The 20492-nt window shown below is 49.4% G+C and overlaps 1 protein-coding gene across 3 annotated transcripts in view; it reads left to right on the forward strand.

Moving 5' to 3' along the window:
- SMURF1 (SMAD specific E3 ubiquitin protein ligase 1) overlaps positions 1–20492 on the forward strand; it is a 123033-nt gene that overhangs the window by 97323 nt on the left and 5218 nt on the right. The window contains exons 7-18 of one of the 3 annotated variants that reach the window (XM_025379817.1): positions 39–280; positions 1050–1134; positions 1477–1554; positions 2753–2899; positions 4580–4778; positions 6646–6749; positions 10228–10342; positions 12227–12405; positions 14307–14444; positions 15728–15848; positions 17159–17360; positions 19714–19798. In XM_025379817.1, coding sequence (XP_025235602.1) covers positions 39–280; positions 1050–1134; positions 1477–1554; positions 2753–2899; positions 4580–4778; positions 6646–6749; positions 10228–10342; positions 12227–12405; positions 14307–14444; positions 15728–15848; positions 17159–17360; positions 19714–19798 — 1695 coding nt within the window. The remainder of the gene's footprint in view (positions 1–38; positions 281–1049; positions 1135–1476; positions 1555–2752; positions 2900–4579; positions 4779–6645; positions 6750–10227; positions 10343–12226; positions 12406–14306; positions 14445–15727; positions 15849–17158; positions 17361–19713; positions 19799–20492) is intronic. The other 2 variants (XM_025379818.1, XM_025379819.1) reach the window with 2 other exon arrangements.

Consider the following 20492-nt stretch of genomic DNA (forward strand, 5'->3'; position numbering starts at 1 on the left):
ATGGTGACACCATGCCTGCCTGCTGTCGTCCCTTTCAGATCGGTGTATGAAGACTCAGGGCCTGGGAGGCCACTCAGCTGCTTCATGGAGGAACCAGCCCCTTACACAGATAGCACCGGTGCTGCTGCCGGAGGAGGGAACTGCAGGTTTGTGGACTCCCCAAGTCAAGATCAAAGACTTCAGGCACAGCGGCTTCGAAACCCTGATGTGCGAGGTTCACTACAGACGCCCCAGAACCGACCACACGGCCACCAGTCCCCGGAACTGCCCGAAGGCTACGGTGAGAGAATGTACCCTGCTGTGGCCAGTGCCATCTGCCCTGTTTCCAGGAGCTTGACTTTTTTTTTTTTTTTTTGAGACAAGGTCTCGCTCTGTCACCCATGCTGGAGTGCAGTGGCATGATCATGGCTTACAGCAGCCTTGACCTCCCTAGCTCAAGTGATCCTCCCGAGTAGCTGGGATTACAGGCACACACCATCATGCCCAGCTAATCTTTGTATTTTTTGTAGAGAATGGGTCTCGCCATGTTGCCCAGGCTGGTCTCAAACTCCTGGGCTCAAGTGATCCGTTTGCCTCAGCCGCCCAAGTGCTGGGATTACCGACGTGAGCCATGGCACCCGGCCTTTAACCCTTTTTGAGTAGCCTGTTTGTGCCGTAAGTGCGGATGTTTGCATGGCTATGCCATTTGATAATCGTGGCAGTGTAAAGACAACTGGAAGAAAATGGTGCTCAATCTAGCTAAGCATGAATTTTCAGCAATTGCTCCACATCTCCCAGTCTAGAAATTAAGTGGAAATCTTAGGCAAACGAAGACCAGAGCCAACCAAGATAACATGTAGGCTAGATGAGGATGTCTGTAGTGCTCTGGAAAGGAGAGCATGGGGCAAGACGGAGAAGAGGGGATTATTTGGCCACCTCAGAAGAACCGGGAGAAGACGGGGAGCGTTAGCTAGATGTAGATAATACCAGAAGGGAGGGCATCGAGGGTTGGTTACAGACTCTCCCTGGAACTGAAGTTGTCTAATGTGGATCCCTGATTTCTTGTGTAGAACAAAGAACAACAGTCCAGGGCCAGGTTTACTTTTTGCACACACAGACTGGAGTTAGCACGTGGCACGACCCTAGGATACCAAGGTAAGCCTCCTGAAATGCACACCCTCCCAGCTGTCTTTCCAGCAGTTGACTTGAAAAGCCAGTGCCCTCTCCCAGACGTGTTGCTCTTGTTTTAAACTAAAAATATTGATGAATGAGATGATATTGATGTCTGGGATTTCCTTCAGATAAGCTGGGGTGGGGGGAGTGGCCAGGGGTACGTTTGAAACGAGGTTGACCGTGATCATTGCTGAAGTTGGTTACACAGCGATTCCTTATGATTGCTCATTTTTTATATGCTTAAAATTTTCTATCATAAGTCAAGGAAATATAAAGACTCTGTTACCCTTTCTGTCTTCTACTTTACCGTCCCCATTGCCTCAGTCCCTCGGGGACCATTCCTGGGGGAGATGAAGCTTTTCTATACGAATTCCTTCTGCAAGGCCATACATCTGAGCCCAGGTTAGAGAGACTCCCCCACCCCATAACAGAGTTAAGTTTCTTTGTTTCTTTTCTTTGCTTTTTATTTCCTTTTGGAATAGCATTACTACCTAATACGAGTTTTGGTAATACTTAGTTCCTTTTTATTCATAATTTGTTTCATCTGAGAATAAACTTCCTGTCTTTGATTTTCCAAATCTGTGTTTAATTTATGACTCAGTACCTATAATGAGACTGGAAATATATTACCTGCAAACGAATGCAGCATCTCTTTTGTACCCCGTTAGAAATGACAGGCTTTTGTGTTAATTAGAAACACATCTCGGTCGGTAAAGCTGTGCTCCCTTCTGACTGTAGATTGTGTTGAAATGATTAATCAGGAGAATAATCATTCTTAGCGTGGAAAATACTTATTGAACAAAAAGCCCATTTGAAAATGAGAATGGCTTGTCCTGCAACTGTTTAGAAGCAAGTTTCTGAATGCATGTTCCTGTATTCTCCCTTCCCCCGAAAAGCTTGGTGCTGTCTGGGAACTTTCCAATGAAGAAACCCTTCTGGCCTGGAGCGTTTAATGACACTTGTGAATTCAGTTAGTTTTCTGACAGCACTAAGATACTTCCTACTATTTGGGCCTTCTTTCCTATAAGAAATGATATTCTGTGGGGAGCCCCTGTTCCTTATCATGGTTATAAGCGCTCAAAGTTCCTTTTTTTTTTTTTTTTGAGATGGAATTTTGCTCTTGTCACCCAGGCTGGAGGGCAATGATGTGATCTGGGCTCACTGCAACCTCCACCTCCCGGGTTCAAACGATTCTCCTGCCTCAGCCTCCCAAGTACTGGGATTACAGGCACCCGCCACCACACCCAACTAATTTTTGTATTATTAGTAGAGACGGGGTTTCATCATGTTGGCCAGGATGGTCTTGAACTCCTGACCTCAGGTGATCTACCCGCCTCCCAGAGTGCTGGGATTACAGGCGTGAGCCACCGCACCCAGCCTGAAAGTTTCGTTTTTAATCTCTTGGATGTTGCTGCTGTTTGCAACAGAGGGGCCTGGACTGAGTGGAGGTTTGGCGTAAGTAGCACCACGAAGGTCCATCTTAGCAGAGCTGGGACACAGACACCTTGATAAGGAACCTCTGCGGCTTCTGTTGCTGACTTTTGGCCTCATTCCTCCATACTCAGCTGGATAAACCTTTCTGTATCTTCCATTTTGGTAGAGACCTTAACAGTGTGAACTGTGATGAACTTGGACCACTGCCGCCAGGCTGGGAAGTCAGAAGTACAGTTTCTGGGAGGATATATTTTGTAGATCATAATAACCGAACAACCCAGTTTACAGACCCAAGGTTACACCACATCATGAAGTAAGACTTTAAAAATAATTTTTGCTGACCTCTTTCATTGATAATAGAATGCTTTCTTGGACTGATTTGTGTGAATGTATTGACTGCCTTGCTGGTTGGGTAATAAGCGTGGTCAAAATGATGTTAGATATCTGGTGGATAACTGCATATTTTAGTCTCTTAAATTAGCTGTGAGGAGCACTGAAGCCCTAGATTGCTGCTACCCTTTTCTTACTTGCAGCCTAGATAAAATTTACCGAGATGGAAGTCTTAGGCAGCTTCACGAAGGAAGCTTCTGCAGGCAGCGCTCTCATGAGACATGCGGCCCTTAGGTTGAGAAGTAGAGATAGGCGATGTCCTCCCCCTAGTGCCTGCATGGTGGGGAACTCGATACCTTGGAACTGGGAATTCTCTTGGATCCCATATTTAGTGTTCCAGGCCTGTTGTGTTCTCAGAGCCAAACATCCCACGTAGCTCTTTTTTTAATTTTGAGACGGAGTCCCGCTCTGTCGCCCAGGCTGGAGTGCAGTGGCACGATCTCGGCTCACTGCAAGCTCCGCCTCCCTGGTTCAAGTGATTCTCCTGCCTCAGCCTACTGAGTAGCTGGGACTACAGGCACCTGCCACCATACCCGGCTAATTTATTATTTTTTTAGTAGAGATGGGATTTTGCCACGTTGGCCAGGCTGGTCCCAAATTCCTGACTTTGGGTGATCTGCCTGTCTCGGCCTCCCGAAGTGCTGGGATTACAGGCATGAGCCACTGCGCCCGCCCTCAACATAGCTCTTTTTACCGACAGCTGTGTGTCTCAGTGGCAAAACTTAAACTGGACAACTGCCACTTTGTCACCGTACTAATACTACTACTTTTATTTTACTGAAAGTTTGCTCTCAGTGAGCAGGCGTGGAAATCTCTTGGCGGTAAAAATGAGGGATGGTTTTCATTAGATTTCACTCGAGCAGTCTGCTGCTGTGCCTATCATTAGATTTCATTTGAGCTCTCCACTGTTATCTTCTTTTAAAATTTTTTCCCATCATCTCCATTTCATTCTAACTGCCAAGGTGCATCTGATGGTGTTGGTCCATCTCATGGGTGTGTAATAGATGCATAATAAATGACAACCATTTCCATTTTTATTTGTAGTAGTAAAGTGTGAGATAAGTGGTTGCTTGGAATTGGGGTACCTCTTTTTTTTTGAGACACAGTCTGGCTCTGTCGCCCAGGCTGGAGTGCAGTGGTGTGATCTCGGCTCACTGCAACCTCCGCTTCCCGGGTTCAAGTGATTTTCCTGTCTCAGCCTCCTGAGTAGGTGGGATTATAGGTGCCCACCACCACACCTGGCTAATTTTTTGTATTTTTAGTAGAGACGGGGTTTCACCATGTTGTCCAGGCTGGTCTCGAACTCCTGACCTCAGGTGATTCACCTGCCTCGGCCTCCCAAAGTGCTGGGATTACAGGCTTGAGCCACCACGCCTGGCCTGGGGTACCTCCTTTATTGTACTGTAGACCTATATTTAGGCTAATGTGGCCATCAGCGACTTTTACACAGCTAGCTAGGTACCTGGTTATGCCATCAGGGAAGCAAATTCTCCCTGAAGGTGCATGTAGCAAGCCCTCTCCGCCGACCCTGTCGCGTACGTGGGTGCTTGCAGCTCCCCTGGCCGGGGCTTCAGAGTGACTCTCTGCGTCTCTTCTTCCCAAGTCACCAGTGCCAACTCAAGGAGCCCAGCCAGCCGCTGCCACTGCCCAGCGAGGGCTCTCTGGAGGACGAGGAGCTTCCTGCCCAGAGATACGAAAGAGATCTAGTCCAGAAGCTGAAAGTCCTCAGACACGAACTGTCGCTTCAGCAGCCCCAAGCTGGTCACTGCCGCATCGAAGTGTCCAGAGAAGAAATCTTCGAGGTAGAGAGTTCAGGGCCACTGCCCAGACCCTGTTCAGAAACAAATAAGGCAGCTCAGACAAAGGAATCTCAAATGCCTTTGTTTTAAAGGGCTGCTTTAAATGAACTGCTTTGTGGGTGATGTCTGCGTTTCAGGGAACCCTTCTTTCTCTTGGTATTTCAGGTATTGATTTTATTACTAAGGGAAGTGCAGAGTTTGTCGGAACACAGCTTGTGTAGAGGGAGGGAACGGTATTTATTTCCTCTCATGGTAAAAAGGGAGACAACTAAATAGTTTCACCTCTAGGTAAAAACCTAGAGGTGTATATAGAAACTAGCACTAAAAAATAGTGGGAACCGCCTTGTCTACATGATGCGGGTTAAATATTCCTGCAGTCTGCGCCTTCCCCAGAGCCAGGCAGTCTCCCTCCTCTCTTCTTGTACGAGATGTCATCTGAGGGCTGTCCTTCTCAGGGCAGCTCAGGGGCTGGGGGTCGTCCTGCTTCTCCTGTGGAAATTGGCAGGGAGCAGGTGGCTCCTGGGACACGTTCTGTCCCTTACACGGCTTCCTGCAGGAGCAGATCTCTAAACAGACCGGCGCTTTTCCCAAGAAAGCCGACCACTCGGGAAAATCTCCATGGCATTTGGGCCATTTCCTGCCCTCCTTTGTGGAGACACTGTCAGAAATGATCAAAGGAGACAGAGCACAGATTCTCCCTGGGTGACAGTGCCGAGGGAGCACAGCGGGGCCAGGGAGCTGAGCGCCTTCCCCACGGCCAGGGCTGGGCCTGGGTGTTGGATGGGCAGCTTGGCCGCAGTGCCCAGCCCTGCCTGCTGCATGTCTGCCCTTGTTGCAGGGTTAGAAAAGGGCTGAAGTACTGACTTCACTACCAGATTGTTTCCTCTTTCCCTCTCAGGTTGCCAGAGTTTTTTTTTGTTTTTTGTTTTTTTTTTTTTTGAGACAGAGTCTCGCTCTGTTGCCAAGGCTGGAGTGCGTGATCTCGGCTCACTGCAAGCTCCGCCTCCCAGGTTCAAGCGATTCTCTTGCCTCAGCCTCCCGAGTAGCTGGGATTACAGGCACCCGCCACCACACCCGGTTACTTTTTTGTATTTTTAGTAGAGACAGGGTTTCACCATGTTGGCCAGGCTGGTCTCAAACTCCTGACCTCAGGTAAGTTGCCCACCTCAGCCTCCCAAAGTGCTGGGATTACAGGTATGGGCCACCGCACCCAGCTGGGTTGCTGGAGTTTGAATTGCGTCAAATTTAAAGCATAAAAAAATTCTTAAGTACCTTGTTACTGAATCTACATCTACAGACATGTAGTAGCTTCTACTTCAAGTGCTGAGTCTGAGGGAATAGCAGGCTGATCACATGTGTTCTGTGCTGTGCTTAAGCCACCTTATGTCTTACTTAAAAACTTAAAATCTTTTTGCTTTTTGACTCAGTGTGAAGTCAAATGTGATTTTTCACTTTAGATATAAAAACAGGCTCAGAACTCCCTTAGCATTCAGACTTTCTAACGTCTTGATTTTGGTTGCAATGCATAAGTTGTTTATAGTGTGCACTGAAATTAATCTATACAGAGAAAAACCAACCCTAGTGAGATTTGTCCTTCACTCCTTGGTGATTCACTGAAAACAGACACGTGTTTCCCTTAAGGTTAGTGTTTCCTGGCATTGTGTTTGTTTTGTTGTTGTCTCAGAGGGAGAAACTGAGAAAAAAGATGATGGAATATACTAGATGCCAAAGAAACATTCCGATTAGGAGCCAGATAAAACTTGAATTGGAATGGATGCATATTCTTAACCAGGCGCCATTACCAATAACCATTTATAACTTGAAGAATAAGAAATGTTCTTCTCTCTGAAACTGTGATGTTGCTATTCAGGAGTCTTACCGCCAGATAATGAAGATGCGACCCAAAGACTTGAAGAAACGGCTAATGGTGAAATTCCGCGGGGAAGAAGGTTTGGATTACGGTGGCGTGGCCAGGTGAGTTGCTAATTCACCTTCTCTGCTGCGTGGATTTCTGTCTTTTCAGGAGAATTCATTTGCCCTTCTCCAGTGCTCATCACCAAGCACTCCTGGGCAGGGCTGATGTCTCCCTGGAGCAGTCGGGCCAGCATGCGTTGGCTGCAGCCACCCTCTAACAGGAATTCCTCAGAGCATGCTCGTGCCAGCCTCTTGCCATAACCTACCAGAATATCCGTGATCATCACTACTAATCAACTTCTTGTAAAGCTAGAATTCAGCTTTTAAACTCACTCCCTTCTTTTGAAACATAATTTCAGGACATGCTCCTGAAATTAACACAGGAGGTGGCCTTGCTCTCCTCTGTAGAGGATTTTCTGCAGGGAGCAGGGCAGGGACTGCATTTGTGCATGTAAACTGCATGTAAATCGCATTCATGTCAAAAGAATTATATGTAAAATGTTGAAATTGTGGTCAAAATAATTCAAGAATATGATATTAAAAAACCAGAATAGAATGATGAAAAGCTGCTATTTCACGTCCTGCCTCTTTTCACTTTCAAGACAATTTTTCTTTTTTGTCTTTTTTGAGACGGAATCTTGCTCGGTTGCCCAGGCTGGAGTGCAGTGGTGCAATCATAGCTCACTGCAGCTTCAACCTCCAGGGCTTAAGCCAGCCTCCCACCTCAGCCTCCCAAGTAGCTGGAACTACAGGTGTGTAACACCACGCCTGGCTAATTTTTAAAAAGTTTTTTGTAGAGATGAGGCCTTACTATGTTGCCCAGGCTGGTCTCAAACTCCTGGGCTCAAGCCATCCTCCCATCTTGGCCCCCAAAGTGCTGAGATTGCAGGTGTGAACCACTGTGCTTGGCTAAGACAACTGCTCCTTAACTCATTTAGCTCTTTGTTTGAATAGGTGTCTTATTATTTCTGGATTTAATGATTTATGGGCATATACAGAAGATAGACTGACTCTAGTTACTCTCATGTTCAATTTAGTAATATGAATCTTTTTAGTTCTTCCCTCATTTGTAACTTCATGTCCTGTGCTTTCACCTTTAGTTTTTGATTTATCAACTAGAGACATGATCTCTGGACCTCTCAGTTGCATAAGAACAGGATATTCATACTTGTAACTTCTCTTCAGCATTCCTTCTGCCTCTTAAATTCTGTCATCTGTAATACTACTTTTATATTGTCAAGGTTAAGATTTACATTCTCTTCTGTAACCAAAATTTGGTGAGTCTCCTATGCCTGTCTACCAATTATTTGTAAAGGGATGAAAGTTTATATGGTTTATATTATTATGAATGAAAATATTGTCCATTAAGGGGTTACATAGTTTCTAGAATTTGTTTAACTTTTTGGAACAAATTCTAATTTTTCCAAGAATTTCTTCTTCCCTTTTTTTCTGGAGACAGAGTCTCACTCTGTGGCCCAGGCTGGAGTCCACTGGCTGGATCTCAGCTCACTGCTACCTCCACCTCCCAGGTTCAAGTGATTCTTGAGCCTCAGCCCCCTGAGTAGCTGGGATTACAGGAGCGAGTCACCATGTCCAGCTAATTTTTGTATTTTTAGTAGAGATGGGGTTTCACCATGGTGGCCAGGTGGGTGCTGAACTCCTGACCTCAGGTGATCCTCCCGCCTTGGCCTCCCTCCCCAGTAGCTTTCACTGTCTCTATTGCCCCTTGAACTTCAAGTCCTCCAGGACGGTTATACATCATACCTTCTGACAGCCCCCCTGTGTCTCCTGCAAGGCTTCTGTGCAGCCTGATGGCAGTTCTCTCGCTCCTCTGTGCCACGGTCGTCGTGAGACTTCACTGCTTCCCTGGGTGAGGTCCATTGTCCTGGGCATCCCGTAGCTTCCCCTTTCTTGGCGTCCTCCCTTGTCATGCTGTGACCACCTCATGGTTGTGTGGTGTGATGTCTCCGTTTCTCGTCTGCATCTTCCGAGAGACTCAAACTGCACACAGTGAGGAACCTTGTCTTGTTCACAGCTGATCCCTGGTTCTTAGAACAGCAGCTAACACACAGCGGAACACTTGTCCCCATAAATATGTGCCAAATGAATGAATTTTACTTTTTGTTAATTTCTTCGCACATTTTCTTTCTTTGGTCGTTCTGAAATGCTTGTTACTCAGCTGTTGGACTCCCTGGTTTGGTCTGGTAGGAGTTACATTCCTTCCGCGTCTTCCGTAGTCGTCCAGTCTTCTGCGTGGAGACAGGTCTTTGTGCATTTCCCTTGACTGACATGATGCTGTAGTGGGAAGAGCTGGGAATCCCTGCTCTGCCACCTCCAGTGTGGTCTTGCAGTGTTATTTCACCACTGGAGTCTTCCTCCTAATGGGGTCATACCTATCTCAGAGAGAGGTGGAGCGATTCCAGTTGCACGTGTATTACCCATGTGCAGGGGTGTGTTCATTATCCGATCTGTGGGAGTCAGGCTACACTTATCTCCCCAGTATTTAGTCCTGAAGTCCTTTCTGTAGCTTCCCCTGTTTAGTTATTGCTTCCCCTACCACTTCCAGAACACAGCTGATTGTATCTTCATGTCGTCCATGGCTCGGTTGGAACGTTTGCTTATATTTTAATCACTTCCTGTCTAGACAATTGAAGGTCTTTGTCTTTTTCAAAAAAGGTTCTTCCTAAATCGAAACTCCAAAACTTGGGATGAATTCAAATTCAGCAACATTGCCTTTGTAGTAAAGAAACTTTATAGGATTCGGAGTCTCATCTCTTCTGGCTGTCCTTTCTGTTCTTTTGAGTACAATACAGAACTGTTTTTGTTTGATATTTTTCGTGTATTCTCATGATTTTCTTGGACAGCTTCTCTGCATTTGTGTCTGTCCTTCCCTATTCTCTCTCATTTCTGTTTGAAAGAGTAAGAAATTCCAGAATAAAATTTGGGGCTGCTATCTTAATGCGATCCATTGAAAAGGAGTTTTGAGTAGAATGAACGAAAGACTCTGTAGATCTGCCACAGGTGTTTGTCTGAGACCGCCCACTAGCTGGGCTTATCGCAACCCGAGTGCAGCCACTGAACCATACAGTTTCTAGTTGAAATGCCTTTTTTTTTTGGCTTGACTCTTTTTAACTTTGGGATTTTTAAAATAAGAAAATGATGCAAACATTAAAGAAACTCAGAAAATAGTAACTCAGGCTGGGCGCGGTGGCTCACTCCTGTAATCCCAGCACTTTGGAAGGCCGAGGTGGGTGGATCATTTGAGGTCAGGAGTTCGAGACCAGCCTGGCCAACATGGTGAAACCCCGTCTCTACTAAAAATACAGAAATTAGCCAGGCCTGGTGGCGCATGCCTGTACTCCCAGCTACTCAGGAGGCAGGAAAATCGCTTGGACCCGGAAGGCAGAGGTTGCAGTGAGCCAAGATTACACCACTGTGCTCCAGCCTGGGCGACAGAGCGAGACTTCATCTCAGGAAAAAAAAAATATATATAGAAATTTTAGCATGTTTCAAATGCATTTTTGTTGTTTGCTCCCAGGGAGTGGCTTTATTTGCTGTGCCATGAAATGTTGAATCCTTACTACGGGCTCTTCCAGTATTCTACAGACAATATTTACATGTTGCAAATAAATCCGGATTCTTCAATCAACCCCGTAAGTATGAATGAACAAAGAGGTAGGGAATTGAGTTGGAGAATTTTTGAGATGGATTTTCAGTTTCATTCTCAGTTCTTGGTCTATTCGTTGTAGAGTTAATCAAAGACATCGGTAAGCAAAACATGGAAAGGTAAAGTGAAAACTGAGTTAAGATGGATGATTTCAATCTGGTATTTTCAGAGACTGTGGTCATTGGGTGTGTTGTGTTGAAGGAGTTGAAGTGGGAAGCGGAGCTGTTCATACACTCGGGACACTTTATGATCATTCGAGGGAACTGTGGAATGATGACTGTATTTGTTAATGGTGTCATTCTAAGGAGTGGGTTCTGAAGTCCAGCCTCCTCCCAGTCAAAACTGGAATCTTTCCAGAACTAGCTTTCTAAGCCACAAATGCTGCCACCCTTAGTGTGCTGGTTTTAGAGATGAGGAAGTCAGTGCAGTGTTTGCACGCCCAGCCCGAGGGCGGGCAGCCGGCCAGCAGGGGCTCCTCCTATGGCGCCACGGCCTTCACCAGCGTCCTGCACAGGCCGCTGAGGCGAAGGCGGGGCAGGCCCCGCTTGTGCATTCAAATGCGGAAGAACCTTTCACCAACATGGAAGCAGAGTTTTGACTCATTGTTTGAGGTGAACGTAATTCAAACCTGAAAGTAGGGATGTGTGGTTCCTGAGTTAAAAACCAGAACGGTGTGGCTCACGCCTGTAATCCCAGAGCTTTGGGAGGCCGAGGCAGGCAGATCACAAGGTCAGGAGATGGAGACCATCCTGGCTAACACGGTGAAACCCCCGTCTCTACTAAAAATACAAAAAATTAGCCAGGCGAGGTGGCGGCCACCTGTAGTCCCAGCTACTCGGGAGGCTGAGGCAGGAGAATGGCGTGAACCCGGGAGGCGGAGCTTGCAGTGAGCCGAGATTGCGCCACTCACTGTACTCCAGCCTGGGTGACAGAGCGAGACTCCGTCTCAAAAAAAAAAAAAAAAAAAGCCAGAACGGCTCTGGTTCTGGAATGGTTCTATTTTTTTTTTTTTTTTTTTTTTGAGACAGAGTCTTGCTCTGTCCTCCAGGCTGAAGTGCAGTGGCGTGATCTCTGCTCATTGCAACCTCTGCCTCCCAGGTTCAAGGGATTCTCCCACCTCAGCCTCCCGAGTACCTGGGATTACAGACGCCCGCCACCACGCCCAGCTAGTTTTTGTATTTTTAGTAGAGATGGGGTTTCGCCATGTTGGCCAGGCTGGTCTCAAACTCCTGACCTCAGGTGATCCACCTGCCTCAGCCTCCTAAAGTGTTGGGATGACAGGCGTGAGCAACCACAGCCAGCCTAGAATTGTTATTTGACTTGGCTTATTCATACATATTTTCCTGTGGTCTTTTTTCCCCCTTAGCATTTCTTCCCTCCCTCCCTCTCTTTCTTTCCCTCCCTCCCTTCCTTTTGTTCTGGATTAGAGGAGGAAGGGAACTTGCCCTTTTCTTTCTCATGCCGTGGGAGGGAGCGCAGGGCTGGCTTCCTGGGCGTGCGTCCAGCATGGTGCCGAGGCCCTACAGTGTCAAGGCCCCGGGCTTGGTTTAATTCTCTGTTGTCACCAAGGTGAAATTCTCAGTCAATGCGGAACACGGGGCTCCTCTGCCAGTTATATGGCCCTTCTGAGGAGGTGTTGGCCCTGACAGCATAGAAAACGTTGTCCAGCGAATCTAGGTAAATTTCTGCTACACAAGCAGCCTTCTTTCACTTGCTCAGCAGCGGGGCCTGTGAGTCCCTGAGTCAGTAGGTCTGGCTGTCTCTGGGACACTTTTCCCAAGAAGCTCGGGGACAGCACTTCTTGGGAAGCGAGATTCCACATTGGCCGGCATTGTGCTGACAAATTCGTGTTCTCTGGTGCCCCCTACAGGACCACTTGTCTTATTTTCACTTTGTGGGGCGGATCATGGGGCTGGCTGTGTTCCACGGACACTACATCAATGGGGGCTTCACGGTGCCCTTCTATAAGCAGCTGCTGGGGAAGCCCATCCAGCTCTCAGACCTGGAATCCGTGGACCCGGAGCTGCATAAGAGCTTGGTGTGGATCCTGTAAGTATTGACTGACGGCGCACGGTCACCTGGCTTAGGGTACACCAACCACCGCGTCTACTGTGTGCATGCATGTGTGCCTCTGTGTGTGTGTGTGTGTGTGTGTGTGATTTTGGGGATCATTGTGAAATTGAAGAGACACAAAGAAACCATTGTATTATAACCAGAAACAGAAAAGGAGATTCTTTGGGAGACCGAGGTGGGCAGATCACTTGAGCCCAGGAGTTTGAGAGCAGCCTGGGCAACATAGCGAGATCCCATTACAGCAAAAAACAAACAAACAAACAAAAAACAAACAACAACAAAAAAACCCACCAGATCTAGTAAAAATATTCAGTTGACTTATTTTCCTCGTGATGTTGGACAGGTTTCTCTTCATGGACTAGATTGTTTCCTTGAATGATGAAGGTAAGATCCCAGACGTTAACAGGCCACTCCCCAGGCCCATTGTGGGGTGTGTGTGACACTCAGGGTGTCTCCAGTTAACCTACACAGGGGCCAAGCAAGTATCAAAACAAAATGAACATTTAGTTACCTGTGCTTTAGAATTATTCTAAACACTCTGTTAAGAGCAGCAGGCAGTGACAAGATGAACCGTGACTGTCACGGGTCCTTGCAGATTTCAAGGGGACAAAAGATCAGGCTCTGGCAGATGGAGGGATGTGGGTGAGTCGGAATCAGGGCCTCCTGGTTGTGTCCCATGTGTCATGTGTTCCAACTTGGAGAGGGGACTCTGGGGATCGGGTAGAAAATCTTCTACTCAGCTGGGTGCAGTGGCTCCATGCCTATTATCCCAGTACTTTGGGAGGTTGAGGTGGGCAGATCACTTGCTCTTTTCACTTGAGGTCAAAGGTTGGAGTTCGAGACCAACCTGGCCAACATGGTGAAATCCCGCCCCTACTAAAAATAAAAAAATTTTAAGAAGCCAGGTGTGGCATGTGCCTGCAATCCCAGCTAGTTGGGAGGCTGAAGCAGGAAAATTGCTTGAACCCAGGAGGCAGAGATTGCTATGAGCTGAGACTACACCACTGCACTCCAGCCTGGATGACAGAGTGAGTCTGTCTCAAAAAAAAAACAAAAAGAAAATCTTCCACTCTGCCTATGGCTCAAGAACGATGGCAGATTCAAGAGCTACTTTTCACTTTCGAGTGCTTTTGTGTTTGAACTGATGCGTTTGGAAAGGCTGCCTCTAAGGGAGGAATGGTTTTTTATTTATTTATTTATTTTTTTTTGAGGTGGAGTCTCGCTCTGTCGCCCAGGCTGGAGTGCAGTGGCTCAATCTCGGCTCACTGCAAGCTCCACCTCCCAGGTTCAAGTGATTCTCCTGCCTCAGCCTCCCGAGTACCTGGGACTACAGGCGCCTGCCACCACGCCTGGCTAGTTTTTTGTATTTTTAGTAGAGATGGGGTTTCACCATGTTGGCCAGGCTGGTCTCAATCTCCTGACCTCGTGATCTGCCCACCTTGGCCTCCCAAAGTGCTGGGATTACAGGTGTGAGCTGCTGCACCTGGCCAGGAACGGCATTTTCTTGGCGTGGCTTCATCTCCAGGTCAATTTCCCTTTGACCCTGATACCTCTTCACATTCCTGCCTTTTGACTCCCACACTCAGCGTACAAAGCAGCTGGGTTGTGGGTCTCCTGAAACCACAGGATGGTAGAACAACCTGCTCCCCGCCTTCTATGATTGTGGAAGCCAGGAGTGGGGACATCTGGAACCAGAGCTGTGGTGTCCAGGTCCTCCAGCACCTGTTGCTGTGCCGCCCCCACACAGGTTCTGTGTCTGCCCGAAGCTGTCCTCTCTTGCAGCCCCGGGTCTGGCAGTCGTAAATGTTGTCTGTCTACCCAATGACCCCACGTGGTGGCAGAGCTCTAACCTACATCCTCCTGTCTTATTTCAACAGAGAGAACGACATCACGCCTGTACTGGACCACACCTTCTGCGTGGAACACAACGCCTTCGGACGGATCCTTCAGCATGAACTGAAACCCAATGGCAGAAATGTGCCGGTCACAGAGGAGAACAAGAAAGAATACGTCCGGTAATGCCACCTGGGGGGACGGCCGGGTGCCTGGGGCGTGGCTGAGCCTGCGTTTAGTTGCTTGTAGGGGACGGCCGGGTGCCTGGGGCGAGGCTGAGCCTGCGTTTAGTCGCCTGTGGGGGACGGCCAGGTGCCTGGGGCGAGGCTGAGCCTGCGTTTAGTTGCTGTAGCTCCTTCGCTGTGTGATGGCTGGCACTTGTGATCAGATCACATGAACAGAGGCGACTTTCAGAAACCAACAGCTCAGCAGCAGCATCGGGGATCTGCTTGGAGGGGCCCTGATGGGGCCAGGCCTGGCCTGAGGGACAGAGCCCATGTGGGGAAGGACTTTTCAGTGACCACCTAATTATGGATGCAGAGGTCAGAGGCAAAGGAGAGAGCAGTGGCTTTGGAGGGTCTCGGTGCTCAGTCCGAGGAAGCCACCCTCTCAGTTTTTTTCCATCCCTAACTTGAGGCAAATCCATGTTCAGGCCTCCGCACTTGCAGCTGAGAACTATGTGGGCACGTCTGTGTGCCACGCTGCCCTGTGCTGTACTTTCAAATGTACTTTTACACATTTAAAAATTGTTTACATTTTTATAGGGTCTTGCTATGTTGCCAGGCTGGTCTTGAACCCCTGGCCTCAAGTGATCCTCTTGCCTCAGCCTCCCAAGGGGCTGGGATTCCAGGTGTGAGCCACTGTGCCTGGCCAGAACATGCTTTCAAATTGCAGCAATTGACGTGACAGATCAGGTTCAATCCTCCTGTTTTCAGGGGCGAATCGGAATGAATCAGGGCATGCACTGAGTCATTTTTAACGTGATACCAAGGTTTGGTACTACTAGCTGGTGGTATGTCTGTCTTGGTGGAGAGATCTGGTGGGGAGCCCAGTGTGTTCCCATGTTTGTCAGACTGTGATATCAGAACCGGCTCACAGGTCAGGCACGGAGGCTCACGCCTGTCATCCCAGCACTTTGAGAGACCGAGGTGGGCGGATCACCTGAGGTCAGGAGCTCAAGACCAGCCTGGCCAACATGGTGAAACCCCGTCTCTACTAAAAATACAAAAATTAGCCAGGCGTGGTGGCGGGTGCCTGTAATCCCAGCTACTGGGGAGGGTGAGGCAGGAGAATCGCTTGAACCCAGGAGGCAGAGTTTCCAGTGAGCCAAGATTGCGCCACTGCACTCCAGCCTGGGTGACAGAGTGAGACCCTGTCTCCAAAAAAAAAAAAAAAGGAAAAAAAAGCCTGCCCATGGTGGAAAATCCACTTGGTGTTGCATCCAACTTGCGAGTTTTTCTTCCAGGCTGTATGTAAACTGGAGGTTTATGAGAGGAATTGAAGCCCAGTTCTTAGCTCTGCAGAAGGGGTTCAATGAGCTCATCCCTCAACACCTGCTGAAGCCTTTTGACCAGAAGGAACTGGAGGTAGGTGCCTGCCGTGCAGAGTTGACCCAGGGCGTTCGGGGGCTCACCTGTGGCTGGCGTCTGCCTGTTTTAAATCCTTGCTGCGAGCGGCCGTTTCCTAGTAAGCCTAGGAGCTGTTGGGGTTCCCAGACTAGAGCAAGAGTGGGGAGTAGAGGGTGTTTATGCCGGTTGGTAACCGACGAGATGTCTGCCTGGCGGTAGGAAATCTGAATAGTTCCCGGAAAACTGTTCAAGGTGGTTGCGGCTTCCCTTGTTTTCAGGGTATCTAGCGGGGGAGAACCAGGTGCTCCCACAGCAGTAACTTACTGCTTTTTATTCTGGCTGTTCCTAGACTAAGAACAAGGGGCTATTGTATTCTCTAGTCATACTGCATGTGCTTGAACACGGTGATTCATTCAGCCCTTCTCCATCTCTGGTGCCAAACAGCTCAAGCCTTGTAGATTGTTCTCCAGGTTTTTCTGCTGCCAGTGAGGAGAGCTTGGGAGCCAAGAGCTTGGATGGAGCAGTAGTTCTGGGGTGAACGTTTGTGTTTTTTTTCTTTTGAGACAGCCTTGCTCTGTTGCCCAGGCTGGAGTGCAGTGGTGCAATCGTGGCTCACTGCAGCCTCGACCTCCCAGGCTGAAGCAATCCTTCCACGTCAGCCTCCCAAGTAGCTGAGGCTACAGGTGCCCGTCACCATGCCTGGCTACTTTTTGTATTTGTTGTAGAGACAGGGTTTTGCCATGTTGTCCAGGCTGGCCTTGAACTCCTGGGCTCAGGCAATCCGCCCAACTTCAGCCCCCACAAAGTGCTGGGACTACAGGCATGAGCCACCACACCTAGCAGGGGGTGAACTTTTTAAGCCAGTTGCACAAACACGCCCCATCAGCCCCAGCCCCACGTAACTCTTGCGGAATTCTCTCTTCAGACTCGAAACTCCACATGTCCTTGAGTGTCCTGGAGAGACCCTGGGACGTGCCCTTGTTCATGGTGGTAGCTCTGTTCAGTGTCACCCGTTGGTGCTTTGATACTGCTCACCCATGCAGAGCAAAAACCCTGCTTTGGTTATAAGACAACGTCCCATCAGCAGCTGTGCACTGTGGTCCTTGGGGTTGGAGACCCGTCTGGAGGCGGCGGACAGAAGCATGTGCCACAGGCCTCCTGTGTGTAGCTTTCTTCCCATCTCAGCGTCTGCCTAGTTTATTTAGACACAGCTGCTGCTTTGCTTGGGAACCGACTTTTCACTCGTGTGTGTGTCGGGTACCTAGGAGGCGCATCCTGACGTGGGTTTATACATTTTGGAAGTAACTCACCTTTCTGCACCTCCTCAGCTGATCATAGGCGGCCTGGATAAAATAGACTTGAACGACTGGAAGTCGAACACGCGGCTGAAGCACTGTGTGGCCGACAGCAACATCGTGCGGTGGTTCTGGCAAGCGGTGGAGACGTTCGATGAAGAAAGGAGGGCCAGGCTCCTGCAGTTTGTGACTGGATCCACGCGGGTCCCGCTCCAAGGCTTCAAGGCTTTGCAAGGTGACTGACGTGGAGGCGGGGCTATTCGATGGCGCGTCTGTGGGGGCTGTGTTCTGTACTATCCGAAGAGCTGGAGGGTGGCTGGGATGTTTTTCTGAGACGTGTGCTAGAAAATGGCATAAGGAATGTTCTCCAGTAGCTAATGCTCTGCCCTGCAGAGGCCGTGTGTGAGCAGGTGTGGGGCCCCGCTGAGCAGAGACTGTGGAGCCACCCCAGGGCACGTGGATTCCCCCTCCTCACTGCTTCCAGAAAGCCAAGAGGGTCTGGCCAGCAGAGGCCTTCAGAGTGTCTGTGAGGCCAGCTTAGCCAAGACCCCGGGGAGGGAGCTCTGGGGGAACCGCCCCCAGTCTCAGTGGCTCCTGGAGCTGCACATGAACCCCTGTTCAGCCACAGATCACACCGAAAGATGATGTCATGCTCACTCTGTTTAAGCCACTGAGGGAAAGGTGCCCGTCTGCCTGTAGGCCCGGCGGCCTAATGTCTCATCTTTTACACTGAGGGTTCGGAGGGAATGCTGCTGGAAGGAGTGAGGTGCACGGTGTCACCATACGGAAATTTAGCTGACTGAACTGTAAATGCGGATAGACACACAGACACATTGTGAACACAATATTGCCTCTGCCTCGCTGAGTAAAAGGAGGTTAATTCCATTTCAGTCGGCTTTAGCCATCAGGGCGCCTTCGACTTTTCCATTGTGACCTCTGCCTATGGATTTGCTGCCAGGGGCCCGGCCTGAATAAAAAGGGGTTCGAGGCTGAGCCCCGCTCGCATCTGGGAGCCTCTGTCTGCTTGACCAGCCTGACCATGACAGCTGCTCCCAGAGCGTGCTGGTGCCTGTCATTTACACAGCCTTTCTCATTCCGTTCTCCCAACAATCCAGAGAGCCTGGCTGACGAGGATTATTAGCCCCATCCCATGGATGAGGAAGCCGAGACTCACTGAGGCCATGGGATTTATTATCCCCCCAAGGGGAAGAAACAGGCAGGTGTGAACGGCGAGGCAGGGCAGGAATCCAGGCTTCCTGACCAAGTCTTTTCTCATGGCGCCATTGTCTTGCCCACAGCAGGTCCACGTGCTAAATGTTCCCGCTTAAGATGGTCCCCGTCGTCATAAGGGTCTCACTCGTCCCCCAATAATTGGATAGACTTTAGCCCAGTGTCCCCGAAGTGTCTAGAAGGTGGGTCAGAGGTGAACAGGGTCACAGTGCAGAACAAGGAGTGCTGGTGCTGTGGGAGGGTGGCAGGGCCGGGCAGAGTGGCCAGGGCCCTGCAGGAGGTCTCTGAAGCCCCCCACCTGGCGCAGCCTGTCCTGACTCCCCAGGAGGTTGGGGCTTGGAGGGTGTGGCCTGCGAGGGGGAGGAGCCACCTTCCTGTCCCAGGTCCCCAGGAAGCAGGAGGCTGCACTCTGAGACCCTCTGCCCAACAGAAAGATGGTGTCTCTGCTGGTCCTCATTGCTCCTGGATTCCTGTCCTGCCACTGACCTTGGCCCAGCTTGAAAGGAATATCTGTGAATACACAGGAGCAAGGGGCAGCAGAGCCAAGGCCCGTGACCTCTGTGCCCTCCTTTCCCGGCGCCCGGCAGCCCTGTCAGCTAGCCGTCTTTGCCGCAGCAGTGGTGGCTGCTGGCCAGCCTGGTGCTCACTTGGGGCTGAGTCTGGAAAGACCTGAGGAAGAAGGTGCTGGTGCCTCACCCTGCCCCACAGAACTGGTGGGCAAGTCGTCTGTTCCAGAGGGTGGGTGCAAACAGCGCTGACCCTCAGGGAGCCTGTCTGGAGCAGGCTTATGGTCAGGGTGTACTTTAGGAGGGGCCTTAGCAGTTCTTGCTCTGCCCCCTGCAAGATATTCTAAAATGTTGGAATTTTGGCCAACTGTGGTGGTTCACACCTGTAATCCCAGCACATTGGGAGGCCGAGGTGGGTGGATCCCTTGAGGCGATCCAGGAGTTCCAGACCAGCCTGGGAAACACGGCAAAACCCCGTCTCTACTAAAAATATAACAATTAGCCAGGTGTGGTGGTGTGTACCTGTAATCCCAGCTACTTGGGAGGCTGAGGTAGAAGAATTGCTTGAACCTGGCAGTCAGATGTTGCAGTGAGCCGAGACTGCCCCACGGCACTCCAGCCTGAGCAACAGAAACCCTGTCTCAAAAAAAATGTCTGAATGTTTTCACTTTGATGGCCATTGCAGGCATGTCCTAAAACTGGGCCTGGGAACCTCATGGCCCTATCACAGGACAGCCTGCCTGGGTGTAGGGGTGGGAACGTGGTCAGGGCCCTGGTTCCTGGGGGCTGTGTGGCCGGGAAGTGCCACAGCTGTGCCTCTGAAGTACAGTAACTAGAATGTTGTCTTGTAAGGTTCTACAGGCGCGGCAGGGCCCCGGCTGTTCACCATCCACCTGATAGACGCGAACACAGACAACCTTCCGAAGGCCCATACCTGGTAAGCACCGCGGCCAGGAAGTCACGGCGTCCTGGGAGCCCCGGAGGACGTTCGTTTTGTTGTTTTTTCTTTTTTTTGGAGATGGAGTCTCTGCTAAAATATTTCTGTCATCATCAAAACTCAAAAGCCACAGCACCTGAGACACAAGGAGAAATTCGAGAGTTGAATGACAATTCTGAAGCCCTCAAGCAAGCGACTCTTCCTCCAACATGACAACGCTGTATAAAGTGGCTTTACTGGCCATGCAACAAAATATCTATAAGAGGGCCAACATTATTGCTAAACTTAACATAAAATCTTACAGTATATATAACCTAAAATTTAAATATAGATTTTTCTCTTGATTTAGTTTTTTATTTTTTTGAGACAGTCTTGCTTTGTCGCCCAGGCTGGAGTGCAGTGGCACAATCTTGATTCACTGCAACCTCTGCCTCCTGGGTTCAAGCTATTCTCGTGCCTTGGCCTCCCGAGTAGCTGGGATTACAGGCACCCGCCAACACGCCCGGCTAATTTTTGTATTTTTAGTAGAGACGGGGTTTCGCCATGTTGGCCAGGCTAGTCTGGAACTCCTGGCCTCAGGTGATCTGCCCGCCTCAGCCTCCCAAAGTGCTGAGATTACAGGCGTGAGCCGCCAAGCCCGGCCTCATGTTATTTTTTTAAAGCTGTTTTCTGATTTGTAGGACTCTGTTTCATT

The sequence above is a fragment of the Theropithecus gelada genome, chromosome 3 (assembly GCF_003255815.1).
Source record: "Theropithecus gelada isolate Dixy chromosome 3, Tgel_1.0, whole genome shotgun sequence".
Lineage (NCBI taxonomy): Eukaryota > Metazoa > Chordata > Mammalia > Primates > Cercopithecidae > Theropithecus > Theropithecus gelada.